Genomic DNA, 26,599 nt, shown 5'->3' on the forward strand with positions numbered 1-26,599 from the left:
AATTTACACTTCCTTTGTAATATCTTAAAATTTCCCAACAAAAATTGTAGCAGGAAATAAATGACTCTTAACTTAAAAAGTTTTTGGTCATATTAAATTTCATGTGCATGGAATTTTGAGGTTTTGACAATAAAAAACACACTATTTTTTGGTAATATGTATTCTAAGATTTCAACTCTGACAATAAAATAAATGAAAATTTTGTTTGTTCAGTGGCATTCAATTTTGTGGATAAACACAACCACGGAATCCACAAAATAATTCAGTCCACCACAAATATCAATGATCTCACAGTATTTTCACTGTCAACTCAATATCGGAGTCTTGAAAATTAAATAATTTGTACAATTTTAGGGGGAAAAAACATTCAAATTCACAGACAATAAATTACTTTATCTACATGTACCATGAGGAAATTTTATGCATTTAAAACATTTTAAAAATGGGCATGAAAAATGTACACATGTTGAATACACCTTACAGAAAAGCATACAGACAGTCAATTAATGAAAGTTAACGAGTATAAACTGTACAATATTTTACAGCTGCTTTTTACATGTATTTTAACAATTTTAGGAACAGACTTCTGGCAAAATCTGAACTTAAAATTTACTCTCCAGACTTTTGTCTCATTTACTCTTAATTTTTGTATAATAAATTTTCTAAACTTTTGTATAATTAATTTTCTTAACTTTTGTACAATCCACTCACAAAATCAGTATAATTTACTCTGTAAATTTTTGTATAATTATGTGAATAAGCACATGAATTTGAGAGAACACCTCAGCACTTGAAGCGAAGTTGTTAACGATAAAACTACACAACTAAAAGACCAGAATAGCACTGTATGAATATAAAGTCAAGCTAAATATTTCACTACAACACATTTTGGCTTTTCATTCCCTCTTTTTGTGATTAAATAAAACCTAGTTAACAAATAAAACTCTGTTAATACATTGCAATGATACAACCCTGTATATCTAGGTATTTGTTCTCTCAAGCTATAATGATCAGCATATAAGCAAATGACCAAATCAAACAATTTCTTAGTTTTAAAAAAAAGTGTTGGCACAAAAACAACAATAGCCACTTGGCCTGCCCTGGTATGTACCTAGAGTTAAAATCAGTTTGTCGTCGGCTGATAAAAAGCTGTTATATTCTCATACACCAGTGGAAATGTTTATAATGTGGAGAACATTCTCAGTTTTGTACGAATTATTTTAATGACATCACGTGACACAAAATATGATTACTTGCCTACACCATATCATACCACGTTCTTTTTAACGTGTTCATTTCTACACCCTTTCTCTCATCTTCAAACATAAATTCCTGATTTCATCCCAGAATGATATGAAGTCATGGTTCGTTTCAACTGGTGACCAGTATGAAAATCACATTATGTGAAACAGACTATAAATCACACTGCTCAATAGAGACCAGAATGAAAGTCACATTATGTGAAACAGACTATAAATCACACTGCTCAATAGAGACCAGAATGAAAATCATTTATGGTGAATCCGACTATATAACAAACTGCTCAATGCTGACCAGAATGAAAATCACATTATGTGAAACGAACTATACATCACACTGCTCGATGGAGACCAGAATGAAAATCACATAAGGGGAAACAGACTATACATCACACAGCATGTGAATTTTCAGGTAATGATAAATGTTCTTATTTGTGAAAAACCGGTGGCATACCCTAATAATGTGTTTGACAGTGCAATTATTGACTGTACAATTTTTTGACACATTTCTGCTTCATGTTATGGCAGTTATAGACTCACTTTGATTTTTCACCCCTCTAGGAGTATAAAACGACAGGAAAATCCTTCAAACATTCCCTTCCATATATAGTTTTTCTATACACTCAGAGAGAACAAGTTTTTCAAAACTGGCAACAACTTCCTGTTTCCTGAAATACTCTCCTATTTTGAAGGAGAATAAGTTCCTCTTCCTGTTTGAGATCTTCCATATGAACCAGGACAATAATAACATCCTCCTTTACTGGCAAGTTTTGATATAATACATGAACAATTCCTAACTAAACATCTATACTACAGGTCATCGTTTCTTTAAGTTATTTGTAATCCATTCTAGTCCCTGATACAATCTGAAATAGAATTATAATAGAATTATATTCATTAATACAGAGTTAACATTCTACTCTTCTTCCTGCTTAATACTGATTTTTAAGGCTTTGAAACGCAAAACGTCAGGCAGTTAAAACTGACAAGTATATAAAATCTTCCAATGATATTTACATTTTAACTTAATCATTTTACAATGACTTAGAAATTAGTATGTCAAACATGCAAGACAAAGTTCTGCTTTCTGAAATTCTGACCAGTACTACAGCCAACCTTATGCTGAATCATGTAATTTAAGAATAAACCTCATAAATAGCAATTCATGCTGTACCCTATCATTTCAAACGATGATGAATGTATGTACAGGGCTTTTCATCCTTACAAAACAGAGGTCAATATTCAGCCACTTCCTGGTTGAAAAAAGGCCATTTTTCGTAATTGTGGCAGAAGAACTTCCACAAAGGTAAACAAAAAAAAAAAATTCTTTAAATATACTGGTTGGGAACCATTTTCCGGACACATTTTCATATTTTGGCTCCATTATTCCCTAAAAACAAATTTGACATAAATGACGCCCACACTGCACAAACTTCAGCTCCTTCCACATCCGATGTTGTAATTAGCATCGCGTTGTGACATAAAATATGGGTTCCATGGGGCCTCAAATAGGGTCCCTAAAATAAGTTATTTTTCCCGTCAGGTAAACCAGTATCCGGACAAATATTTTGACAGTGTTTTGTTTTTAATTTGATATCAAAATAAGTAATTTAACTATTTCTACACATTTCTTTATCATTCATCTCTTCAAAATTGCACATGAAACATAACCCGACGTTCAATAGCAGCTACGAAAGCAAACCGAGGTTGACTATAAAAACTCGAATTTCGTCTTATACGAATTCTCGATACTTCCAATAGATATAGAATAAAATTAGTGCAAAAATCGACAGCCCTGCATCTTACGTAACCTTTAGGGTAAAATTAAAAGTAGAACATGTTATCAGCAAACAATTATTATGTAGTTTGATTATTTCGTCCCCACTTGATACCTCGGCATGTGTGAACTACTGCGCATGCGCAATGCTATCTTCATGCCCCGTTAAGACAGAAAGTTGTTTTGTAAACGCAGGTGAGTTATCATCAAAAACCCAAACATTATACAGCCTAATAAAATAGTGGTTTGTTGTAAACATGAAGAACAAACATCTTAATGATCTAGATAAGACAATTACATGAATAACAAAGAAATAAAGCGGATATTACATGTGTCCGGAAACTGGTCATGTCCGGAAAAGGGTTCCCCACCCAGTACACAAATCATATTTCACAAATAAGGAAGTAATGAGCTCATTTAGGATTAGGAAACCACCGAAGTTTCTTTCTATGTTAAAAACATCTTTTCCCAACATAAGCATTCTAATCGCTTATGAATTTTCCAATTTAAAAGGCCAGGCCTGGTGTACACTGGGTAATGTGTACCTCTCTACATCCTGATCACATTCACTTTTCTATGAATTTGTGCCTCAAAGCATGTGATATTGAAAAACACAGCTGGATATCAATCATGAATGTTTTAAAATTGATATCTGTGCCTACCAATATAACCGTACAACAAAACCAATATGAAAAATATCAAATCTGCAACTTGATGAAAATAAAAAGACAGCATACCCTTCTCCTGTTAGTGCACAGCATGCCTGTATATGCCAGGGGTGATCTTTGATTGTTGTCAAATTTAAATGCTGTGAAATCTCAGCTGCCGACATTGAACCTTTGATATCCTGTTTGTTTGCAAATATTAACACAGCTGATTTCTTCAAATCCTGAAATAAACACATTAAAACAGCAAATTAAGTGAGATTCAATATAATGCAACAAGCATTGGCTAAAACCTGACCAATACTTTTAAGTGACTTGCCTCCCGATATACATTTATTTCTGATGTAGGGATAACAGAAGTTTTTCGCATAAAATTCTAACATTTGCAGAATCCAGAGTGACTGCAGAATCCAGAGTGACTGGTTTCTGCTTTCCAAACCTTGAAATTTCGGCTTAAAGTGGAATTATGCGCATTTTTAGGTAAAAATCCAGCTGAAATAGATGTGTGTGTATAAAGGGTGGAGGAAATTATAGCTTTTAACCCAGTATACCAAATACTTCCTGTACGAAATAATAACTTTCCAAATATGACTTTTCTTATTTTGACTGGGGCAGTCATTTTAAGAAAAGTCAAACTGCATGCAGAAGTTACTTCCCTTCAACTTCAGAAATCTCTACCTACAGATAAGGGAGATTACTGCCTAGAAAATTGAAGAAAAGAACTATTATTTTATTAGTCCAATTTCTTTACTTCTAAAGCATCAACTTCAAATACTTATGCAGCATTATCGTTAATTTAACACATTTAAATGCACAGCAACCGAAAACAATGTTTTATAAATAATACACCAAAACACACTATGTGCAGTAAGATGCGCATAATGCCACTTTAAAGTAGTAGACCTATAATGACAATATACAGGTCCACAATGAGAGGCTAAAATTGAATGAGGCAAATGAGAAAGGGCATTGTTTGTGGTTTTTAGATTAACCCTTATCATGCTGGTCTCGACTGATTCCACCTTTGCCACCAGTGCAGATCATAATCAGCCTGCACATCCATGCAGTCTGATCATGACCTGCACTGTTCACCAGTCTGTCAGTGTCTTTTTGGTAACACCCCTTTTAACAGTTAACAGTACTGTCCAAACTGAAAGACAGACAAGTTCACTATAGAAAGTTAGCATGGTAAGGGTTAATTTGAATACCAGATGCATTCATTTAGGTGAACTACACCAATAGCAAGAAAATTGACCGAGGCAAATGCGACAGAAAAGCTGACCAAGGCAAGTGCCTCGGTTGCCTAAACAGTCACTACAGCCAAGATTAATATATTCCAAGCATGCGATTTCGGAATTTTCCAATTTTAACGTGCAGTTATGAGCACCCATAGCTACTTCATGTCTGAAGAATGCAAAGTTGCCAAATTGCTAAACAAGATCACGTAAACACATGGAAATTGCTGACTCCATCATGGACGCACTACCTTAAGTTTGGAGAAGTTATGACTTTGTAATTCTGCTCCCCCTTTATAAACAGCTAATTAAGAGGTGATGATATTTGTCCATGTTGGCAAAGTAATTGCCTCTATGTTTATGGTAAATACACATCTTGCATTAAAGTAATTTATGGCCAATGATTACCCAGACTAATCTGACACCATTTTGTCAGCCAAGAGTTACTAGTCCTTGTACACTAACTTATATTCATAACAAATCCTAGTGTCATGGAATACTTTCACACTTAATATCTATAAAACTGGTGTTAATATAAACTGCAGTATTGTATAATTACTATATTTTATGATGACATTTACACCCAATAATAACAGGCTATAATTGAATGGCGCAGGTGTTTAACTGTTGATGCAGTAATTAATTTTCCTATTTTTCTCATGCAATGTATCCCTGGTGACCACAATGTGACAATAGTCTTCTATCAGCTACTGTAACACAAAATGCCTCTGCAATATGTGAGAAGCGAATGTAAGGACCTAACAATATTACAGTATAACCTGTATTAAGAGACTATTCATGGGCCAAACCAAATGTGGTCTCTTAATACAGGTGGTCTCCTAATCCAGGTGCGATGCTTTTCTGTTGCACAAACATACTTCGTTATTTACAACATTGTATGTTGAAATGCTCCAGTAATGAAAGTGTAAAAAACAAAGTATATATTTTCAGCTTTATTTACCAGTGACTGTGTAATCCCTTCATAGTTATTCGTGCGGCAGCAGCCCGTACAATTTGTTCAAACTGGCTCAAAGTGACAATATTAACAGCTGATCTCACATTAAGGTCACTAAAGGATGACCTGTGAATGCAAATACGGAGGTCGCTGGTCGCGTTAGACAGGTGGTTGCTTAATTAAGTGATTTTATGCTATAGGGAAATGTGTTTGGCAGCCTCAAATCCGGTCGCATTCAATAGGTAGTCACTAAATACAGGTGGTCATTAGAGCAGGTTGGATTATACTTGCAGATTGACTGATTTAACTATCCATACTATGTGCTCTATTTTAAATACACTCATGAGCTGGACCGTGAAATTTCCATAAATCACCATTTGGAGTTCACTGACATTACCATAATCCTTAACAAACTTCTCTAAGACTTTAAGCCTATACACACCTCATTTGCCATCATTTTGTACAGTTCTTCTTTGGTAATTGATAATCTCTCTCTATCTGTGCTGTCCACCACCAGTATTATATACTGAAATAAACAACATAATTATCTCTCAATGCACTGATAATTTACACATCATTAATACTGTACCAGTTAATGTATATTTGACTGTGTCATTGTGTGTATCCATTATATCATGAAACAACAATCTCTCTACCCTGATAAATGGTAATTAAATAGCACAGACAACTATATAACTAATCAGCATATTCACTGTATCAATTAACATATGATATATAGTATGTATTTTTGTGTGCAGTAATTTATAACTTAATCATGACACCAGGAGTTCTAACTGACCAATCAGAGAGCTGTATTTTCAAATACCTGCCAGTTTCCACATGGGTAAAACAAAGTATTTTTACAATGAACCTATAGTGACTTTAGAAATAAATGTCAGACTATTTCAATAATCAAATTAGTTTTTCGACTGCGCATGCTCCAGACGATGCTACTATACAAACAACAAAACTTCAAAGTTTCATTGAAATTATATGGATTTAATACTATGACTTTAGATTAAAGTTTAAGATTTTACACAGGGAGTCTATGATAAAGTCCAAGTAAGATGTAATCATTACCCATGTGAAATTAGTATCATTCCGCTATGTTTTCGACATGTTAAATTATGAATTGACGTCTAATGAAATAAGAGGTCTTGACATCAACCCGATATTGCTTTCAACTAAGATTATATTATTAACACAGGGAACAGAGTTCCATGTATGGGTGCTTTACACCTGGCATGCTAAAGTATGAGGGAAGCTTGCACAATGCTCCAGATTCAAGTGTTTGACAGAAGTTTATTCACACACTCGGCACTACCTGCTACACAATGAAAGAAACCATTTTTATTTATAACAAAGGAGACTAATACAAGAGACTGGTTTCAAGGAAATACAACAGACTAAAAGATGAATATACAGTGAGTGCATGCTGAACAGACAGTTTAAGGGGGTCAAGCAAAAATATCTCCAATGCAAAAAAATATTTCTTTTTATACTGCAATTATCCCAATCAAATCTAATATGTACTTTGTAATTTTCGCCCCGTAAGTAAACAATATGTGCAGTTTGTAATTGTATGTACGTACTGTAAACGAGGGGTAATTTCATTCTTATATGGGTACTTGTACTATACATCCATTCAAAGACATTCAGTAAATATTGATTTACAATCTGTAATATCCGAAGTAAATATGTTTTACAATGATTCATGAAAAGAAAATTTTAAGAAATCTGGACAACGACTGAACTTCAATGTTACAAACGTTTGTAGTTTCTTTTGACTACAATGTCATGTATGTCTTATGTCATCAGACATAACAAAATAATATACTTAAGATTAACATTAGCTCTCAGGGTTTTAATATAGTGTGAAATCATTAATATTCATTCGGCTACTAATTTTCATGGATTTTAATTTTTATGGTTGAGTAAATCCATGAAATTTAAGCCGATATCATGTTATGTTCCAAAGTTGAATTCCACAAATTCATTTACCCAATAAATCACTGTTTTGACCAGAACCATGAAATGTTGTGCTCAATGAAATTTTGTTGTTTTTGTTTCGTTTAACGTCGCACCGACACATTCATAGGTCATATGATGACTTTCCAGCTTTGATGGTGGAGGAAGACCCCAGTTGCACCTCCGTGCATTATTTCATCATGAGCAGGCACCTGGGTAGAACCACCAACCTTCTGTAAGCCAGCTGGATGTCTTCCTCACATGAAGAATTTAACGCCCCGAGTGAGGCTCGAACCCACATCGGCAATGGGCAAATGATTTGAAGAAAAAAGTACTTCAAACTTGGAACTACATGTTGTTCTTTTTTCAGCTCCATAATACTCTAATGAACAATAAAGTAGCTACCAACTATAACAAATCTGCCCAAGACTATGACACATATATTGCTATGGATACAGAACTGCACTTTGTTGTATCATATCTTACATGTACAATTGTTGAAATGTAATTCTTTGAAATGGCATCTCAAGTAGCAGTAACTAACATAGCATAATCCAATATGTGCAGTCTGATCATGGTCTGCACTGTTCGCTATTCTGATAGTGAATTTTCAATGAACTCCCCTTTGAACAATAAGCGGTACTGCCAAAATTGAATTATAGACCAGTCCATTTTAGAAATTTAGCAGTGTAAAGGTTAATGAAGACAAAAACAAATGCAGTGTTTGCTTCATAACTGTCCCATAAACAACAGATACATCATGCCTGCAGGAAGGGGGAAAACTGTGTACGACTTTCTCTCTCTTGATTAAGTACAGCTTAAATGTTAATATATTCAAGTAATAAGGAACTTTGATATTTGTACTTCAAAAATGAAGTGGAGAGGCTGACTCATGTGTTGTATAAGTGTGCAACAACAAAACTGACACTGCACTAGTCTAAACGGTAAACAGATTTCATGAAAACTACAAACAAGCAATAAAAACATCTACTGACGAACAAACAGTGTTTGGACTCAAGTCAGTAGTTCTCTGGTTTGAATGAAACTTACAAAACTATTGACATTCATAATAAGCATTTAGTTTATACTAATTTATTTAAGCTTGATTCTGATGATATCTTGAAGCTTATTTGAAGTGCTCTTGAGTCAGTCTCTTGCAACAAAGCTATTGACATACCTTGTGTTAAGATGGTCTTGTATGTTGATGGGGAACCAGTCTACATCATCTTATCTTGGCAGTGTTTGTAGACAGGGCACCAGCGTACATCAGCTTACCTGCTCAGTTTTCTTTGATGGGAACCAGTCTTTATCAGCTTATATGGGAAGTGTTTGTTGATGGGAAACCAGTCTACATAAGCTTACCTGCACAGTGTTCATTGACAGGAACCAGTCTTTATTAGCTTACAGTCATGGCAAAATAGTTTCAAGACTTGTCAGACAACCCAGGATAACCCATCGGACCAAATGGAAACTCGTCTGACCGGAAGTAATGAAAAATGAACAGATGCAAAAGAAAACTGCCTTGTAAAAACACTTTGGCAGTAGTTAAAACTGACCTGACCGTATCTGACATATGGTCAGACGCCCCGACTGCAACCACGTCAGACCTAGACGGGATTTTGCCATGACTGCAGGGGTCACGCTGTCGATCGCCATTTGAGCCATTTGCGACAAAAAATTAAATGTGGCTCCGAAATTTTCTAATTGGCGAAAATGGCCCAAAGCTATATCTGTCTGCATATTGCCAGTTTTACGAACCAAAAGGTGTGAAAAATCGATAATCTGTGTAGACACAACATCCGTTATTGAAAGGGAGGGAGCCAATTTGCAATTATTTTATTTAATCAGGCAGTTAATTGGCGTTAATTAGATTATTGAATAACAAACTGGATAATTATAATAATCATTTTGTGCACTTTATACGATTTTATGAGCAGTCGGCCGTTAGACAAATTTTGTATGATTGCCGAGGGTTAGTTTGGGCAAAAACAAATTAAAATGCTTTAGACAAGCAGAAATTGTAAGTATTGAATAGCTATGATGATAGAAAAGCAATAAAACATAGGTATTTTATCAAATATTTAATTCCAACTTACGTTTTCCGAAATTGTCACCCGTTTTCGCAACCGTGATTTTCGGATATTTCTGTCATTTCTGACGAGATTTTTTAGTGCAGTCTTAATAAAAAGCCAATAAAAAGTCTACCTTTAAGAAAAATATGACAGCTGTTGCAAAAGGACCTCTTATTTTGAAGTATTTTTCAAGAATAAAACATGATAAGGCATCGAACCCCACCCACTTATAGGCAATGTGCAAAATAAAACACTGTTTTTTTTAAACATTTTTTTTTCTTTTTTGACATCTTTATTTTAAATGTGATTTTCAGAATTTTTTTATTAAATGGCAGATGTTTATAAAAATGATAATTTTAGAAATTAACACAAATTGATTTTCTAAATAGCTTTTTAAAGGGTTACTAAGAAATATGTTATAAAAACATTAATTTCTTAAGTAGTATGAATACTTTGGTACATATAATGTAGTCCTACAAGAACGTCAATGCTATGCGCTTCGCCGTTGTTGGCCTCATAATTTTATCTTCGGAAAAAGCAGTGGCTCAGAGAAAAAAATTCCCAGTGTGACCCCTGATGACCACAGGCACCAGTATCGGACCTGGGACAAAAATATGTTTGTTTTCATCCTAAATGAGTTAAAAATGAAAAATATGTAGTGAAATATGAGCCCCCTTCAAAATATACATATGTCTACTGAAGGCCAGAATCTCGAGAATCGAGCCTGCGAGCAATGGGTTCACTTCCCGGGCCGTTGTGAAATAAATTCCCTAGACAATTAAACAAACTACCTATCACCATTTCACGTGTACATTTAGCTACAAAATGAGACCGACCCCAAGTCTGTAGCCCTACCCATTCATGAAATATCTATCAGAAAACGAGTGCCTTTCTGCTGAAAGTTCCAGGTAGACAGAAATGTGGCACTGTTGAGCGCAAATAACCAATCTGCGCTATTTACCAAACGCGCAGCGCATATAACAAATATTTGTACGTTGGTTATATGCGCAACGATTTACCAATCGTTGCGCAGGATAAATTTAACCTGCGCGATTTACAAAATGCGCAGCGCAAATAACAAATGTAACTTTATATATCAGAAATTTGCATTTCGTGTTTGATAAATCATGCAGTTGGTCAATTTATTAATAAATATAGATGTCAATGCTGAATATCTTGGTACTTAAATTATGTGTCATAAATTTGTTTCTACCTCAGTAAATTCACGGCAGTCAGTCACCAGGTTTCAATACCTCCGATCTTATACAAGATGCAATAAAACCCAAACATGCGTGAAGGTGTGATTTCCTCCAGCTTGCACAGGTCGTCCTCTGGTATGTTTTAGGCTATTTTTATAATTTTCTACTTTACCCGAGCACACACTTAGCAAAATATTGTTTTTATTATATTGAAATATCTTGAAATTTCACAATAATATTCTTTTTACCAACGGGAGCATATCTCTCAACATGTCTAAGATAAAAGATGAAATAAAAAAGTCACAGACTTAAAAGAAAATTCTTACAGATCTTATCTATATTATTATTATTATTTTATAGTACAAAATCGATTGAATAAAGAGTAGAACTAATTTTCATCAAAACGTAAACGAAATTTTATATTTTGTAGCTGCACAAGAGATGTGTTCGGTGCCCTGCGCTAAATGAAAATCTGGAAATTACTCTGATAACTTGAATATCTTTTATAAATCATATTAACTTTTACTTAGATTTACGATTACAGACTAAAACTACAGTTTTTTTTTACAAATCTATATAGATATATAATGTTACACCTGTAACTTGCGTGGGAGGTCGGTCCTGCGCTAATAGCAAAGTTTGAAATTACACTGTATTTCAAATATATTTCATTCATAAAACATACTATTTATGTAACTTTCAAATGAATACTGTAAAAAAATGATTAGAAAAAGAGTGATTTCTGTCATAACGAGAACGAAATATTACATTTGTTATCTGCGTAAGATGTGTGTCTGCGCTAATAATAAATCTGGAAATTACTCTGATTACTTGAATATCTTTTATAAATCATATTAACTTTTACTTAGATTTACGATTACAGACTAAAACTACAGTTTTTTTACAAATCTAAATAGATATATAATGTTACACCTGTAACTTGCGTGGGAGGTCGGTCCTGCGCTAATAGCAAAGTTTGAAATTACACTGTATTTCAAATATATTTCATTCATAAAACATACTATTTATGTAACTTTCAAATAAATAATGTAAAAAAAGAATAGAAAAAGAGTGATTTCTGTCATAACGAGAACGAAATATTACATTTTTTTATCTGCGCAAGATGTGTGTCAGCGCTAATAATAAATCTGGAAATTTTATAAATCATATTAACTTTTACTTTGATTTATGATTACAGACTAAAACTATAGTTTTTTTTACAAATCTAAATGGATCTATAATGTTACAGCTGTAACTTGCGTGGGAGGTCGGTCCTGCGCTAATAGCAAAGTTTGAAATTACACTGTATTTCAAATATATTTCATTCATAAAACATACTATTTATTTAACTTTCAAATGAATACTGTAAAAAATGAATAGAAAAAGAGTGATTTCTGTCATAACGAGAACGAAATATTACATTTGTTATCTGCGCAAGATGTGTGTCTGCGCTAATAATAAAACTGGAAATTACTCTGATAACTTGAATACCTTTTATAAATCATATTAACTTTTACTTAGATTTACGATTACAGACTAAAACTATAGTTTTTTTTACAAATCTAAATGGATCTATAATGTTACACCTGTAACTTGCGTGGGAGGTCGGTCCTGCGCTAATAACAAAGTTTGAAATTACGCTGTATTTCAAATATATTTCATTCATAAAACATACTATTTATGTAACTTTCAAATAAATAATGTAAAAAATGAATAGAAAAAGAGTGATTTCTGTCATAACGAGAACGAAATATTAGGCTACATTTTTTATCTGCGCAAGATGTGTGTCTGCGCTAATAATAAATCTGGAAATTACTCTGATAACTTGAATATCTTTTATAAATCATATTAACTTTTACTTTGATTAACGATTTCAGACTAAAACTGTAGTTTTTTTTTACAAATCTAAATGGATATATAATGTTACACCTGTAACTTGCGTGGGAGGTCGGTCCTGCGCTAATAGCAAAGTTTGAAATTACACTGTATTTCAAATATATTTCATTCATAAAACACACTATTTATGAAACTTTCAAATGAATACTGTAAAAATGAATAGAAAAAGAGTGATTTCTGTCATAACGAGAACGAAATTTTACATTTGTTATCTGCGCAGATGTATGTCTATGTATGTTTATGCACGACGGGCGGTTATACGTCGGGCGTAATAATATCATAAAGGCGCATCCCGAGTGATTTTTTTTGTACGACGTATGAACGCCCGAGTGTATAAAGAGTGATAAAACATGGTTTTGCTATAAATTATTTCGATTCCAATACCAGTATGCCCTTAATCTAAAACAGTAGATAAATATACAAGCGCTTTTTCTTTGTCGCAACAAAATCTTTGACGTCAACGCACGTTAACGTGACGTCATTCTATCGTGAGAGTTATATATTTGAAGTTTCGGCATCATTACAGGATTTGCTATTAGCGCAGGACAGATATCCCGCGCCGATTACAGAGATAACAAGATATTCATTTTGGCAAAAGCTGGACTTTCAGCCCGTAAAACAATGATAAAATTTACATGGTTTATGAAAGATATTCTAGTACACAGAGTAATTTTCAGATTTTTTATTAGAGCAGGACACACATTTTGCGCAGCTACAAAATGTAAACTTTGGTGCAAGTTTTGATGGAATTTACTCGTTATTCTATTTATTTTGCATTATAAAAGCATGAAAAAAAATAATTTCAATTAGAATTGTAAGAAATGACATATATTTGGTATATTATTGACATTTCAGGAATTGCGATTAGTGCAGGACCGTCATCCCGCGAATTATGTAGAAGTAACTTTATATTCTAGCTACAATTTTAGTCTGTAATTGTAATAACAAAATTAAAGTTGACATAGCGTATGAAATTATCGGAGTAATGTTAAAACTTTCTATTAGCGCAGGACATACGTCTTGCACAGAAACGACGGAAACCACTCTTGTTTCTATCTATTTCTACTACATTTTTAAAAGGTACATAAATTATATGTTTTATAAATTAAATATATTTAAATTCAGGATTTGCTATTAGCGCAGAACTGACATCCCGCGCGGGTTACAGAATTAAAATTACATTTGTCTTTGCAAAAGGTACAACTTTAGTCTGTAACCATAAAACAAAGTTAAATTTAGCATGGTTTCTGCAAGATATTCAAGTAATCAGGATCATTTCCAGATTTTTTATTAGCGCAGGGCCGACATCCCGCGCAAGATACAGATGTAACAAAATATTCATTTGGCAAAAGCTACAATTACAGCCTGTAATCACAAAACAATGATAAAGTTAGCATGGTTGATGAAAGATATCCAAGTTATCAGGATTATTTCCAGATTTTTTATTAGCGCAGGGCAAACACATCTTGCGCAGATAACAAATGTAATATTTCGTTCTCGTTATGACGGAAATCACGCTTCTTTCTATTTTTTTTCTACTCCGAAAACATTTTTTATGAAGTTACATAAATAGTATCTTTTAGAATTGAAATATGTTTGAAATATCGGCGTCAGTTCAGAATATACTATTAGCGCTGGAACAACATCCCGCACAGGCTACGGATGAAACATTATATTCAGATTTTCAAAAGCTACATTTTTAGACTGTAATCGAAAAACGAAGTAAAAGTTAAAATGGTTTATAAAAGATATTCAAGTTATTGGAGTAATTTTCAGAGTTCTATTAACGCAGGACACACATCTTGCGCATCTACAAAATGTAAAATTTCGTTCACATTTTGACGAAACTTATTAGTTATTCTATCTGTCTCACTATAAAACATTAAAAAATGATATAAGTATAAAAGATCTGTAAGAATCGTCTTTTAATTCTGCTTATTTTTGTTTTATTTTTAATCTTGGCCATATCAAGAGATATGCTCACGTTGGTAAAAAAGGAATTGCGCTTTTTTAATATGATGAAAAAAAGCGATATGGTGAATTGTGGTAAGTGTGTGGCAATTCAGTCTTTTATGTAAGTCTCCTTTATGTTCTATATCCGGTATAAAATGACTGCGTGTGATCGAATGAAGTAAAAATACTTTAGTTATAAAAAGAATAGAGAGGACGATGTGGCTATCCGAAGGAAATCACACCTTCACGCATGTTTGAGTTTTATTACATATTGTATCATACTGCAGATATTGAAACCTGGTGACCGACTCCCATGAATTTACTGATGTTGAAATAAATTTATGACACATTTTTAAAACCAAGATTTGCAATATCAGTCTGTAATTGTTAAACAATGTAAAAGTTAGCATGGTTTATGGCAGTTATTCATATTATCAGAGTAATTTCCAGATTTTCTATTAGCACAGGACACATCTTGCGCAGCAACAAAAATTCGTTCACGTTCTGGCGAAAATGACTCTTTTGTGCTACAAAACATTAAAAAATATCAATACGATCTGTAAGAAATGATCAATATATGTGAAATATCGGTGTCATTTCAGGATTTGACATTAGCGCTGGATCGACATCCCGCACAGGCTACGGCGTTTAAAAGTTAAAAAAATAATAATAAAAAAAACTAAAAAAAAACTTGTGTTATTAAATATTCTTTGGATATTTTGTATCATTTTAAAGTTTTTTAACACCTATGACAAATGACTCTTAATACCGTCGTCAACAGAAATGTTTAGTCCATAAACTACCAGGGACGTGAGCATCTCATTGAAATTACCGCATAAATACGCTCATTTACTTTAAAAAAAATGTTCTTTACAAATTAAGCCCAGTCAATTCACACCTTTCCGCGTGCCTGATCACCGTCAGTTTTAAAATTAAAACAGTTTTATGTAGGCCTACAAGTCTAACCCTCTAATGATATTCAATTGTATCGGGAGATATCATCCATATGTTAAAAGCGCAGACTCAGTTACCCTGCGCATATAAGAAATATATAAGGTTGCCCGATTTACAAATCGTTGCGCAGATAACAAATTGGTTATTTGCGCTGCGCTATTTACCAAATGCGCAGATTGGCTATATGCGCGTAACAGCACCACGAAACGGTACGAAATCACGGACTAAAATATGTTTGTCAGCCAAGCAAGGGTCAAATTCAATAAAAAATACTAAATAGTATAAATAAATACATAAACTAGGGCCACTCACAATCGTCAGTAGCATCTCAAACACGCGATATTGGCGTTTCAAATTTTTCCACGGTCTTTCAATTGAATGCTACGCCATTGAACAGAATTCGTAAGGTATTTTTAAACGCAATTTCTGATTGGCCAATAGCGACACACCTCCGACAGAACCGCATCGTTTCGCACAAAATTACTCTGATATTATCGTATCGGTTTCAATGGCGGATAATACAATTGAAAGACCGTCGGAAAAATAAAAAAGTAAATATCGCGTGTAGCAGATGATACTGACGGTGGTGAGTGGCCATAATTTGCATATTTAGTAATACTTTTTATTAATGTCAAATAAATTTGACCCTTGCTAGGCTGACAAACATCTTTTAGTCCGTGATTTCGTACCGCTCCGTTGTGCCACATTTCTATCTACCTGGAACTTTCAACAGATAGGCACTCGTTTTCTGATAGATATTTCATGAACGGGAACGGCTAGAGACTTGGGGTCGGTCTCATTTTGTAGCTAAATGTACACGTGAAATATTGATAGGTAGTTTGTTTAATTGTCTAGAGAATTTATTTCACAACGGCCCGGGAAGTGAACCCATTGCTCGCAGGCTCGATTCTCGAGATTCTGGCCTTCAGTAGACATATGTATATTTTGAAGGGGGCTCATATTTCACTACATATTTTTCATTTTTAACTCATTTAGGATGAAAAGAAACATATTTTTGTCCCAGGTCCGATACTGGTGCCTGTGCTGATGACTGGCTTAAGTACCTAGACAGTGTTCACTGATGGAACCAATCTCCATCAGCTTTATACTTTGGTAAGTGTTTGTTGATGGGGAATCAGTCTTTACCAGCTTACCTAGGGTGTGTTTGTTGATGGGAACCAGTATTTATCAGCTTACCTGGGCATTTGTGTAGTACGTGTTCCACGCAGAACGTAGCGACTCCTGACCTCCAATATCCCACATCAAAAAGTGTATATTTTTCCACACAACTTCTTCTACATTACTGCCTATAGTAGGTGACGTATGCACAACTTCATTCATTAAACTGCAATGCAAAGTCAACAAGACATTGGAGACTCATTTAGCACCATTTTCAATGACATTTCAAATACGTTTATAGCTAGTTGTCACCAATTTTTTCTGAATTTCATGCCAATGTGAACCATTTCTCGTCTCCATAGAAAACATAAAAATTCTTCATTAGATGTAGTATGCAGCTTACATAATATCTGAACCAAACAAGATACAGCATACAGAAAGTACAGCCAGAACTTTATTTTACTCAATTTTCAGTTAAATTTTGCTTTCCAGTGATTCTAATTACTTTGGAAATATTGGGGTGTAGGGTATGTACCCTACCATGCCAAAAAAAAAGGGGGTACAGTGAATTTCATCACAGTCAGTCTTAAGGAGATCTGAGTTTACTTCTAAAGTTATTTTTATGCAAACAGATCTGTTTCAAACTTGGCACATAATTTATATACATATATTCTGTAACGTAAGTAGGAAAACACAAACTTACAACTGGTATAATATTGTAGTTTTTCCTGCATTATCTAGTCCAACAATGATCACTTTATGTTCTGAAAATATACAAAAAAGTCATCAAGTTTAAATGTGCTTAATTTTGTCAAGTTGTCTTCCCTACAGATCAAACTTGTGACCTCTACACTAGCAGTTGTATACGTAGACAAGCCACTGGACCGATAATAAAGATATTTCTACAGTTTTCCTTTTTTGTCTTATTCCATTTCATAGAGATAAAGCCAGTCTATTCTAGAGATTGTCTTAGAGGAATGGTGTTAAAATCATGATATTGGACATAGGATATAGACTGGCTCAGTTCAGTACATTGATTCATAAAAATGTAAGAAAGATATATCATAGTCTAGGAGCTAGTCTACTGTATTATATACTACTTGGAATACTTGCCCTGCTGAGCCAACCCTAGACTTACAAAGTCTGTTGAGATCAAGTTATCTGTAATAAAGTTTATTCTTTCTTCATACTGACACTAATATTTTCCAAGAAAAACATTTTCTCTCTAGGCTCATCTCAACACTTTAGAAATATTGTAATTTTTTTTAGAAAGTGCTATCAAAGAGGATTGATTTTATGGCCAAGTGCTTTACATTTAATGACTCTAACGACTGATGCCAGTCTAGGCCAACCCTTAATTTTTATGTAGCTAGTAGTCTCTGATTTAAGTTCTCTGGTAATTCTGATTGAATATGGATGACAATGTAATTCATTGAATCATTGTACCAGAGTTTAACAATAATTGTCTTTGCAAGAATTCTGAAATTTAATCATCATAAAAGCAGACATTTAAATAACATGCTGCACTTAGTGCAGAGAAATACATATTTTACAGAAAAATCAATCACCGGCTAATAAATGTAATACCATTACTGCAAGAAACAGCTGAGCCAGGGCAATAAACTCAGCACTTGAACTTTTGTCACCAAGATGACATTATGGTAATATTTGGAAACATCTCGCTAAAATGTTTCGTGCTGCTTAGTATTTTCTATTAAACTAAAGTGAGAAATTATTGACCAATTTCTTGTCTTTGGAATGAGAAATATCAAGGTGATAATTCAGGCTATGTCTTACTGTGGTGAAATGTCACAGCTACAAAAATAATCAAACTCTGAAAGACAGACATAATAAGCACCAAAGTTTGTTAACAATGACAGAATTTTCTTCGGTTTAGAGTCCTTTTGATAACTGATCTCTGTAATTCCATATTTATGGGTAATATTACAGAGAAACCAAGAACAAGCGCTTATTAATTAGTATAAATGTCAATACTCCATAATTATCGCTTTTGTTAGAGCATACACAATGGTCTAGTGGTAACACTATCTGAGTATGAAACCAGAGATCCTGAGTTCCAGCCCCAGATCCTCCAACTAAAAACTACCAACATTGGGATAAGATTAAGATTCATGTGTATGACCTTTAGACTTGGCATGCCTAACAACCAGGAAAGCTTCTGGAATTTGAACATCTTATGTACATGAATCTTGCACTATCCTCCCTCAGAATGTATTAGCGAGTCATTGCCCTTAGCATTGAAAGCTATCAGAAAAATTATAAAGTATTAAATTAAATATTAATGGACTGACATTTAAAATGTATTGGTTAAGATGGGTAACGAAAATACAATAATTATTTACTTCAGAAACGAAAATGGTCGAAGTAACCTTTTATTTATGTACATATGCAGCAATCCTTTGTGAGGGAAACACAGAGGTAGAAATGATAGGTTTGTTTATTGTTATCAAGATGGTCGACAGATTTATCATACGATATGATCATCCAAGCTGAAAGGCTAAACCGCACATGACAGTAAATACCTAATATAGCATGACCTTGATATAGAATACAAACACTAGACAATGTCATCCTCATTTATGTTTGCTCGACTTCTATGATTATGTAACACTAAATTTATACACCTGGAAAACCACAAGAAAGACCAAAAAAACACTGTACTACGTGTTCAGGAAGTACTGAGGTTTCACTCACCCACTGGCTGTTGAAACATTCCATTAGATTAAAGTTCATTGCTCTAGTGCAGTTATTTAAAATTCATTCTCAAAAAGGGTCTTTGTTCGCTGACGAACCTTTACCGAACAAAGAAATTTAAATACATGTACTTTAAACTGTTTAACACAGGGTAAAAACACATCCTAACCTAGTATATATGTACTTTACAGAAAAAATATTATGCGAAAATGAGAGAATTTATTCGAAAAAAAAAAGACAACAAAAAAATACATGAAAAAACTTTTAGACAGTGAATGCAAAATATCTAAACATACTCAAGGAGCTTTTTTAATGTGAAAAACATAATATTGACAATGACTATAATAGTTCAATCATTTCTGTGTTTTTTTCCCAATTTAGATCTTTGGATTTCAACTATATCTCAATAATCTGTACACAGCTTTCTTTAACTTCCGGCATGTAGCACCCTTTTTATGTCTATTACAAAATAATTATATAAACAGACAGTTACACCTATAAACCACACATTAATTACATCATAACTGTACTACAAAGTTAAATAAAATCAGTGCAGGCATGCACCCAATTACATACTCGTTAGTGATAAGACATGACAGGTGTGTATTACTGTCAATGCAACCCTTAGGGGGATAAAATGACAACATACTTAAGTGCAATGTCAGCACATAATCACTTAACATTCTCTTCTCAATATAAAACTGTCCTTTAAGACATAAAGTACATTATACAGAAACTATTACTGATTTGCAAACAATTTACTACAGCATGTACTGATAGACTAATTACACAAAACTTTAGGTGGATATTCACAGAAAACAGTCTATATAATTAGAATTTGTTTCCAGAATCCAATGTGTTATGGTAAGATTCAACACTAACTGTTCTGTAATATTTTAAGGCAAAGCACAAGGCATTTCAGGACAGAATATTTTTAATAGCATCTTATTTCGGTACAAACCATAATTATGCAGCTAAGAAGAAAGAGAGAAAAGCTGAAAGAAATGTTAATCTGAAAGCACAGTGCCACTATTGAGGACTGATTCACAAGCTGACATGACCTGATTAGTACACTTCTACTTTCAGATCACATTAACAGATAAATCATCAATTTGTGAAGTGTAAGTCAGTCTTAAGGATGTATGTCTCCTAATGCAGCATATAAGTTCATATGCGTAACAATCCAAGACAATGTGTTAGAATCTAATTAGAAAGATAACAAGAGCTGTCGGAATACAGCAGGGTTCAACTATTCAAAAGCCTTACAGGGCCTTTTCTATTTTGGGGAAAAGGGAACCTGCTCACTGAAATTGAGAATTTTTTATGTGGTAAACATTGGTAAATTCACTAAATTGTCAAAATTTAGAAAAAGGTACTTAATTTTTATGAGAACTGGTTTGGAATACCTGAGTATACTGTAGTAATTTACCAACAATTTATAAATGTGATTTCTTTAGCAAACAAAACTTACTATGCAAGAGTTTTCTTTGAGTAATCAATTGCGAAATTTTTTCTTTGGATTGGAAATTTTTGCTTCAAAATGGGAAAAATGATGCCTAATTATTGGCATAGGGAATGGGGCCGATATTCGTCCCAGTGGAACAGAGTAAACAAGAGCTGTCCGTAAGACAGCCAAGCTCGACTATTCGAAATATTGTCACAGAAGCAGGAAATTGTTACCCAAAATGTTAAATATCAAAAGAGTTTTAAGTTCCGAAACGGGACATAATTTGACCAAAATGCATATCAGAGTTATGGGACTTGATGCTATCAACTAGTTTTATAACCCCGAAGAAACATGTTAAGTTTCAATTCCATATCTGCATTAGTTTTGGAGATAGTAACTTGCATGTAAAACTTTAACCAGAATTTTCTAAGTCCAAAAGGGGGCATAATTTGGCCAAAATGAAGGTCAGAGTTATGGGACTTGGTGCTATCAACTAGTTTTATAACCCCGAAGACACATGTGAAGTTTCAATTCAATATCTGCATTAGTTTTGGAGATAGTAACTTGCATGTAAAACTTTAACCAGAATTTTCTAAGTCCAAAAGGGGGCATAATTTGCTCAAAATACATGTTAGAGTTATGGAACTTGACCCAGTGGGGTTGGTAATTGACCTGGAAAAAGAATAAATAAGTTTCAAAGCTATATGCCTTTAAATGATAGCTGTATGTACTTGCATGCAAAAACTTAACCAAGGTGTGACGCCGACGCCCGGGTGAGTAGTATAGCTAGACTATTCTTCGAATAGTTGAGCTAAAAAATCAGGAATGTCCTGGAGTATTTCTGGTTATTGTTTAGATTTTTTTATGATCACTAGTACAGAACATTAGCTTGACATCCCTGCTCTGAATTTAATTAGACTCTTTTGTAACTTTAAAAGCATATTCTATGACAGTCATTTCTTTCTAATCAAACAAATGTAGTTGTGGAATTTAAAAGTCAATGTGTAACTAATGTTCTCTAGAGACCAGTGGTCTAGTGGTAGCTATCTGACTCCTGAGGTCAGGGCACTGGTCACCTGGAGTCTTTAGGTCCAGTAAACAATACACTTGTAATAATATGTACTAGGAAAAAGCTATGATTTGTTGTCATAAAGTGGCTGTTATTTATAGTTTCTTGTTAACAGTTTTTGTTTTGTAAATAGCTCTCACTCCTGTTGGAGACGTATTACAATTTACACATATAATTTTATAAGCAATTTGTGAGTCAATCTACGTGTAAAATAATAAAGAAAAATGTAAGTTTATTTTTTAAATCCTTCAATTCCGAGAAAAACACAAATTTGAGAAAAGCTTTCATTAGTACGCACTGATTGCTAATTAGTAATAATAGTTTATCAAATTTGCTATTATGTTTTTCTCTGAATAAAAAGTACTTTAATTACTTCCATTTCCCGTCACTCACAATATATTTAAAACCATGAAAAATCATCTGTTTTAGTCCAACTTATTTGATGCGATCCTAAAAAATATGAAGTAATTTTTCTTATGGGCAATATCTCCATTCGCGTCAAACACTTGAAAAGGAAATTTCCGATAAAATTGTCATCGCTGCCTATTTGGGTTTAAATGCTGATTTTGTTGTGAATATGAGATCAATTCAAATAAAACTTACATGTATCAAATTTTTCAAAAGGGGATTCAATTCCTCATTGACATTATGTAAAAATTATCAAATAATTTCGAAAATTACGAATTTTTTGGCGATTCATCATTTAAATATATATATGTACTGAACTCAATTCAAGTTTGCCGTGTCTACACGGCAATATGCAAAACCAATAAAACCAATAACTTTACATGACGTTGTACTGTGATTTATCCTCCATTATTTTGGTCCTTCGAAGTTGCCTGCCACAAATATAAAACAATCTGAAGTTGCTTGCACAAATATGAAACAATCTGACTCAGACTGTTTTATATTTGTGACGGGCAACTTCGAAGGACCAAAATAATATTCTGGCCATCAAATTATTTTGACTACTTCTGTTTTTGGAAGATAAAAGTCATCTCTCAACATACCATAATAAATTTCCAGTATTCATATTACCGGGACCTCTAGACAGCCCTATACATTTCGTCTAGAGATCCATATTCAAGACTCTAGGCCTAGAGTAGTCCAAATAATAGGACGTTTCAGGACAGTGTGATAACTTTTGACTGTCGCTGTCTCCGTCACGTCCAAACTTATTCTGCATATTTCTATTAGGAAATCCCCAATGAAATCCATTGGGAACGTTTTCTGGTACATGTACAAAGTATAAATTTGTAATAATTACACCTCTGATAATGAATTTATGTTGACATTAAAGCATAAACTTGCCTGCTGACATTTTATGAATGTATATTTTGTATTTTATTTCTGTAATTTAGTGTCATATCGGCAGTCTGCTGTTATTGAAACCAGTGTCAGGGTAGATATCTCATCACACCTGTCACATCATATTTTCGAAGATTTAAGTCTCTTATTTAAAGTTATGGATTAAATTCAACCCATATGAAGTTTTTACATGAATATTTATGTTTAATTTCTTAAAGCAAGTAAGTCTGACCAGAATATTATGACTATTTGGGTTTTTTTTTAAAGTCTTCGTTTTCCTAACAGTAAAATGCAGATACAGGAAAGGCTTAGAGAAATGACAACTATAAAATATCTTATCATAAAATAAGTCATCACGATAAGCCAAATGCGTAAGGCCTAGGTCTAGAGATCCAGCTACCGCACCTCTAACCACTGCCAATTATACATGATACGGTGCGGGTTCATTATAAACTTTGACCATCAGTTTAAACCTGTAAGCAAATATCCAGAACAGTAAGTCAAACAAATTTTTTTATATGAATAAATAAATAAATAATAATATTTCATACTGACAGTAAAACACACCAAAATTTTACTTTGTTTGTAAACTGACAGTACGATTTTCCTACCTTCATTTGTGAACAAATTCCAAAGTCTTGTAAACAAAAGACCCATTTTTTATCTTAAAGTAAACACAATTATACAGCCAAAAATCAATTCAAATAACACTTAAATATTAACCGACACTAATTTTTCCCATTTCGGAGTGACTATTTAATGACTAAGCAAGGAATTCCAAATTTTTCGGTAAAATGTTGTTGACACGATACACCGGAAGTATTATCTAACAGAATTCTGCGCTTGCGCGAAATCTTTTGACGATAATAAAATTCGTTCAGACCGTATACTGTACCGTATTTTACACGTGCGAAACACATGAAGCTAACGTGTCAGAAAAATAAAGAATATGAAAAAGGATCAACAACCGGTCATAAATTAGAGACAGGACAAGATATGATTGATATTTATTCCAAATCAGGTTTAAAGCTTAAAAGTATTAGACAATGCAAATTGGAAATTGATACCTAAGAAAAACCAAGATGGTACTGCTCACATGTGTTCATATATTGCCTCGTATTCAAATGTCAATGTATGTTGTTGTTATTGAATATATGTTTAAAAAAGGATCAATATGAAGTTTCTACCAGAAATATTCTAACATCAACCCTGCACCAATCTGTGACCCAAAAAAGAAAAAGGATCAATATGAAGTTTCTGCCAGAAATATTCTAACATCAACCTGGTACCAATCTGTGACCCAAAAAAGAAAAAGGATCAATATGAAGTTTCTGCCAGAAATATTCTAACATCAACCTTGTACCAATCTGTGACCCAAAAAGAAAAAGGATCAATATGAAGTTTCTGCAAGAAATATTCTAACACCAACCTTGTACCAATCTGTGACCCAAAAAAGAAAAAGGATCAATATGAAGTTTCTGCCAGAAATATTCCAACACCAACCTTGTACCAATCTGTGACCCAAAAAAGAAAAAGGATCAATATGAAGTTTCTGCCAGAAATATTCTGCCAGAAATATTCTAACATCAACCTAGTACCAATCTGTGACTCAAGAGCTGTTTGTAAAACACACGTACCCTACAGGATGTTCTGTCGGAGGCAAGTGTGTTTGTAATCATGTATGCTGCGACCTTGACATTTGACCAGATGTCTTCAACAAGAACAGGTGTTAGAAACGGACTAAAAACTAGAGGTGTTATTAGCACACAGGTGTCCCCGCTTCCTGTCACTGAACATGGTTTCATGACTACGTGAAATATTTTTATGATACACAAAACAAATAGTTTAAGCAATTATGTGCATTTTCCTTACGACAAGGATCATAACTCTTGTCTGGAACAAGAAACCTCAAGTGCACAACTTCACGTGCTGAGTAATATTGCTTTACTGTTTCAGGACCCCAGTTCAAGTATGTCTTTAGATACGTGCGACACAATCATTTATGACCTTTAATGCATACATTTGACTATATCAAGGACAATAACTCTGACCTTGCTAAATGATATCTTTAGCAAAACCTCGGATGCAAAACTTTATGTGCTAAATAATATTCCTGTAATGTTACATAATTCTAAGTCAAATACATTTTGAGATACATGCGACATAAACGTTAAGTCCCTTTTACGCATATTTTTGACTAAGTTAAGGGCCGTGACTCTGTTCTGGCTGTGTGAGATTTTAATCAAAACATTAGTTTCACATCTTCATACGCTGCTGAATAACAATTATGTGAGGTTTGAGGACTATGGGTCTAATACTTTATGAGATATGCATGACACAAATTCGGACAGACGGACGGACGTTCCTACATATGGGTATTTATGTGGCTACTCTTTTGTTTTCTCTATTGTTCTTTTAACCACGTAAAAGAAAAATAGCCACATAAAAGCCTTACGGAATGAATGACTTCAAAGAAAAAGTACAGTTACCTATTGTTCCTATAGCCACCTAAGTATGCAAATATGGGCTCGGACAGACGGACGGGCAAGGACAACTCTAAGTGCCCCCACCCCAATTCCTAAACAAACAAAAAACATTTGAGGAGAGAGGGAAGCAAAGAAACCGTCTTATGAAAATTGTCAGCCAAAATGGCTTTTTTAAGGTTTAAACAGTTCTAAACCGTTTTTAGTCTAGAGGTCATTGTGACCTTGACCTTTGACCTTCTGAAACAAGACAATAAGGATCCTCTATTGTTCACAGGAAATTATGCTATGCAATTTGATGACTGTATACCAAAAGCTCCTTAGATCTAATTACTTAAAAGAAATCTTAACTTTTAACATACTGGCATTAAAACAATCTATTGACCACAGGCAATAATCCTTTGAAGTTTGACGATTGTAGACACAATGTTCTTTAGTTATTGAACAGGAATCGTTTTCAGTCAATATGAACTTGATGTTTGATGTACTGACCATCAAAGTATATTGCGGGTCATCTACTTGCAA

General features: G+C 33.7%; 1 protein-coding gene across 1 annotated transcript; it reads right to left on the reverse strand.

Annotated features, from left to right (window-relative positions):
* Position 1: 1 nt before the first annotated feature.
* Positions 2-24,425, reverse strand: LOC123531298 (ADP-ribosylation factor-like protein 5B). The gene is made up of 6 exons (XM_045312124.2): positions 24,203-24,425; positions 17,756-17,816; positions 17,131-17,278; positions 6,334-6,417; positions 3,774-3,925; positions 2-2,125 (listed from the first exon to the last, which is right to left on the reverse strand). The coding sequence occupies exons 1-6, from the start codon at positions 24,246-24,248 to the stop codon at positions 2,077-2,079; spliced, it is 540 nt and encodes a 179-aa protein (XP_045168059.2). The 5' UTR covers positions 24,249-24,425; the 3' UTR covers positions 2-2,076.
* Positions 24,426-26,599: the final 2,174 nt, after the last annotated feature.

This window comes from Mercenaria mercenaria, chromosome 11 (genome assembly GCF_021730395.1).
Source record: "Mercenaria mercenaria strain notata chromosome 11, MADL_Memer_1, whole genome shotgun sequence".
Classification (NCBI taxonomy): domain Eukaryota; kingdom Metazoa; phylum Mollusca; class Bivalvia; order Venerida; family Veneridae; genus Mercenaria; species Mercenaria mercenaria.

Excerpts from the sequence above, each read along its gene's own strand:
- LOC123531298 (XM_045312124.2), bottom strand. The coding sequence starts at position 24,248 with ATGGGTCTTTTGTTTACAAGACTTTGGAATTTGTTCACAAATGAAG. Across the intron at positions 17,279-17,755 it reads ACTACAATATTATACCAGTT|TTTAATGAATGAAGTTGTGC; the intron begins GTAAGTTTGTGT and ends TTTGCATTGCAG. Across the intron at positions 6,418-17,130 it reads CGTACTACACAAATGCCCAG|TATATAATACTGGTGGTGGA; the intron begins GTAAGCTGATAA and ends TGTTTATTTCAG.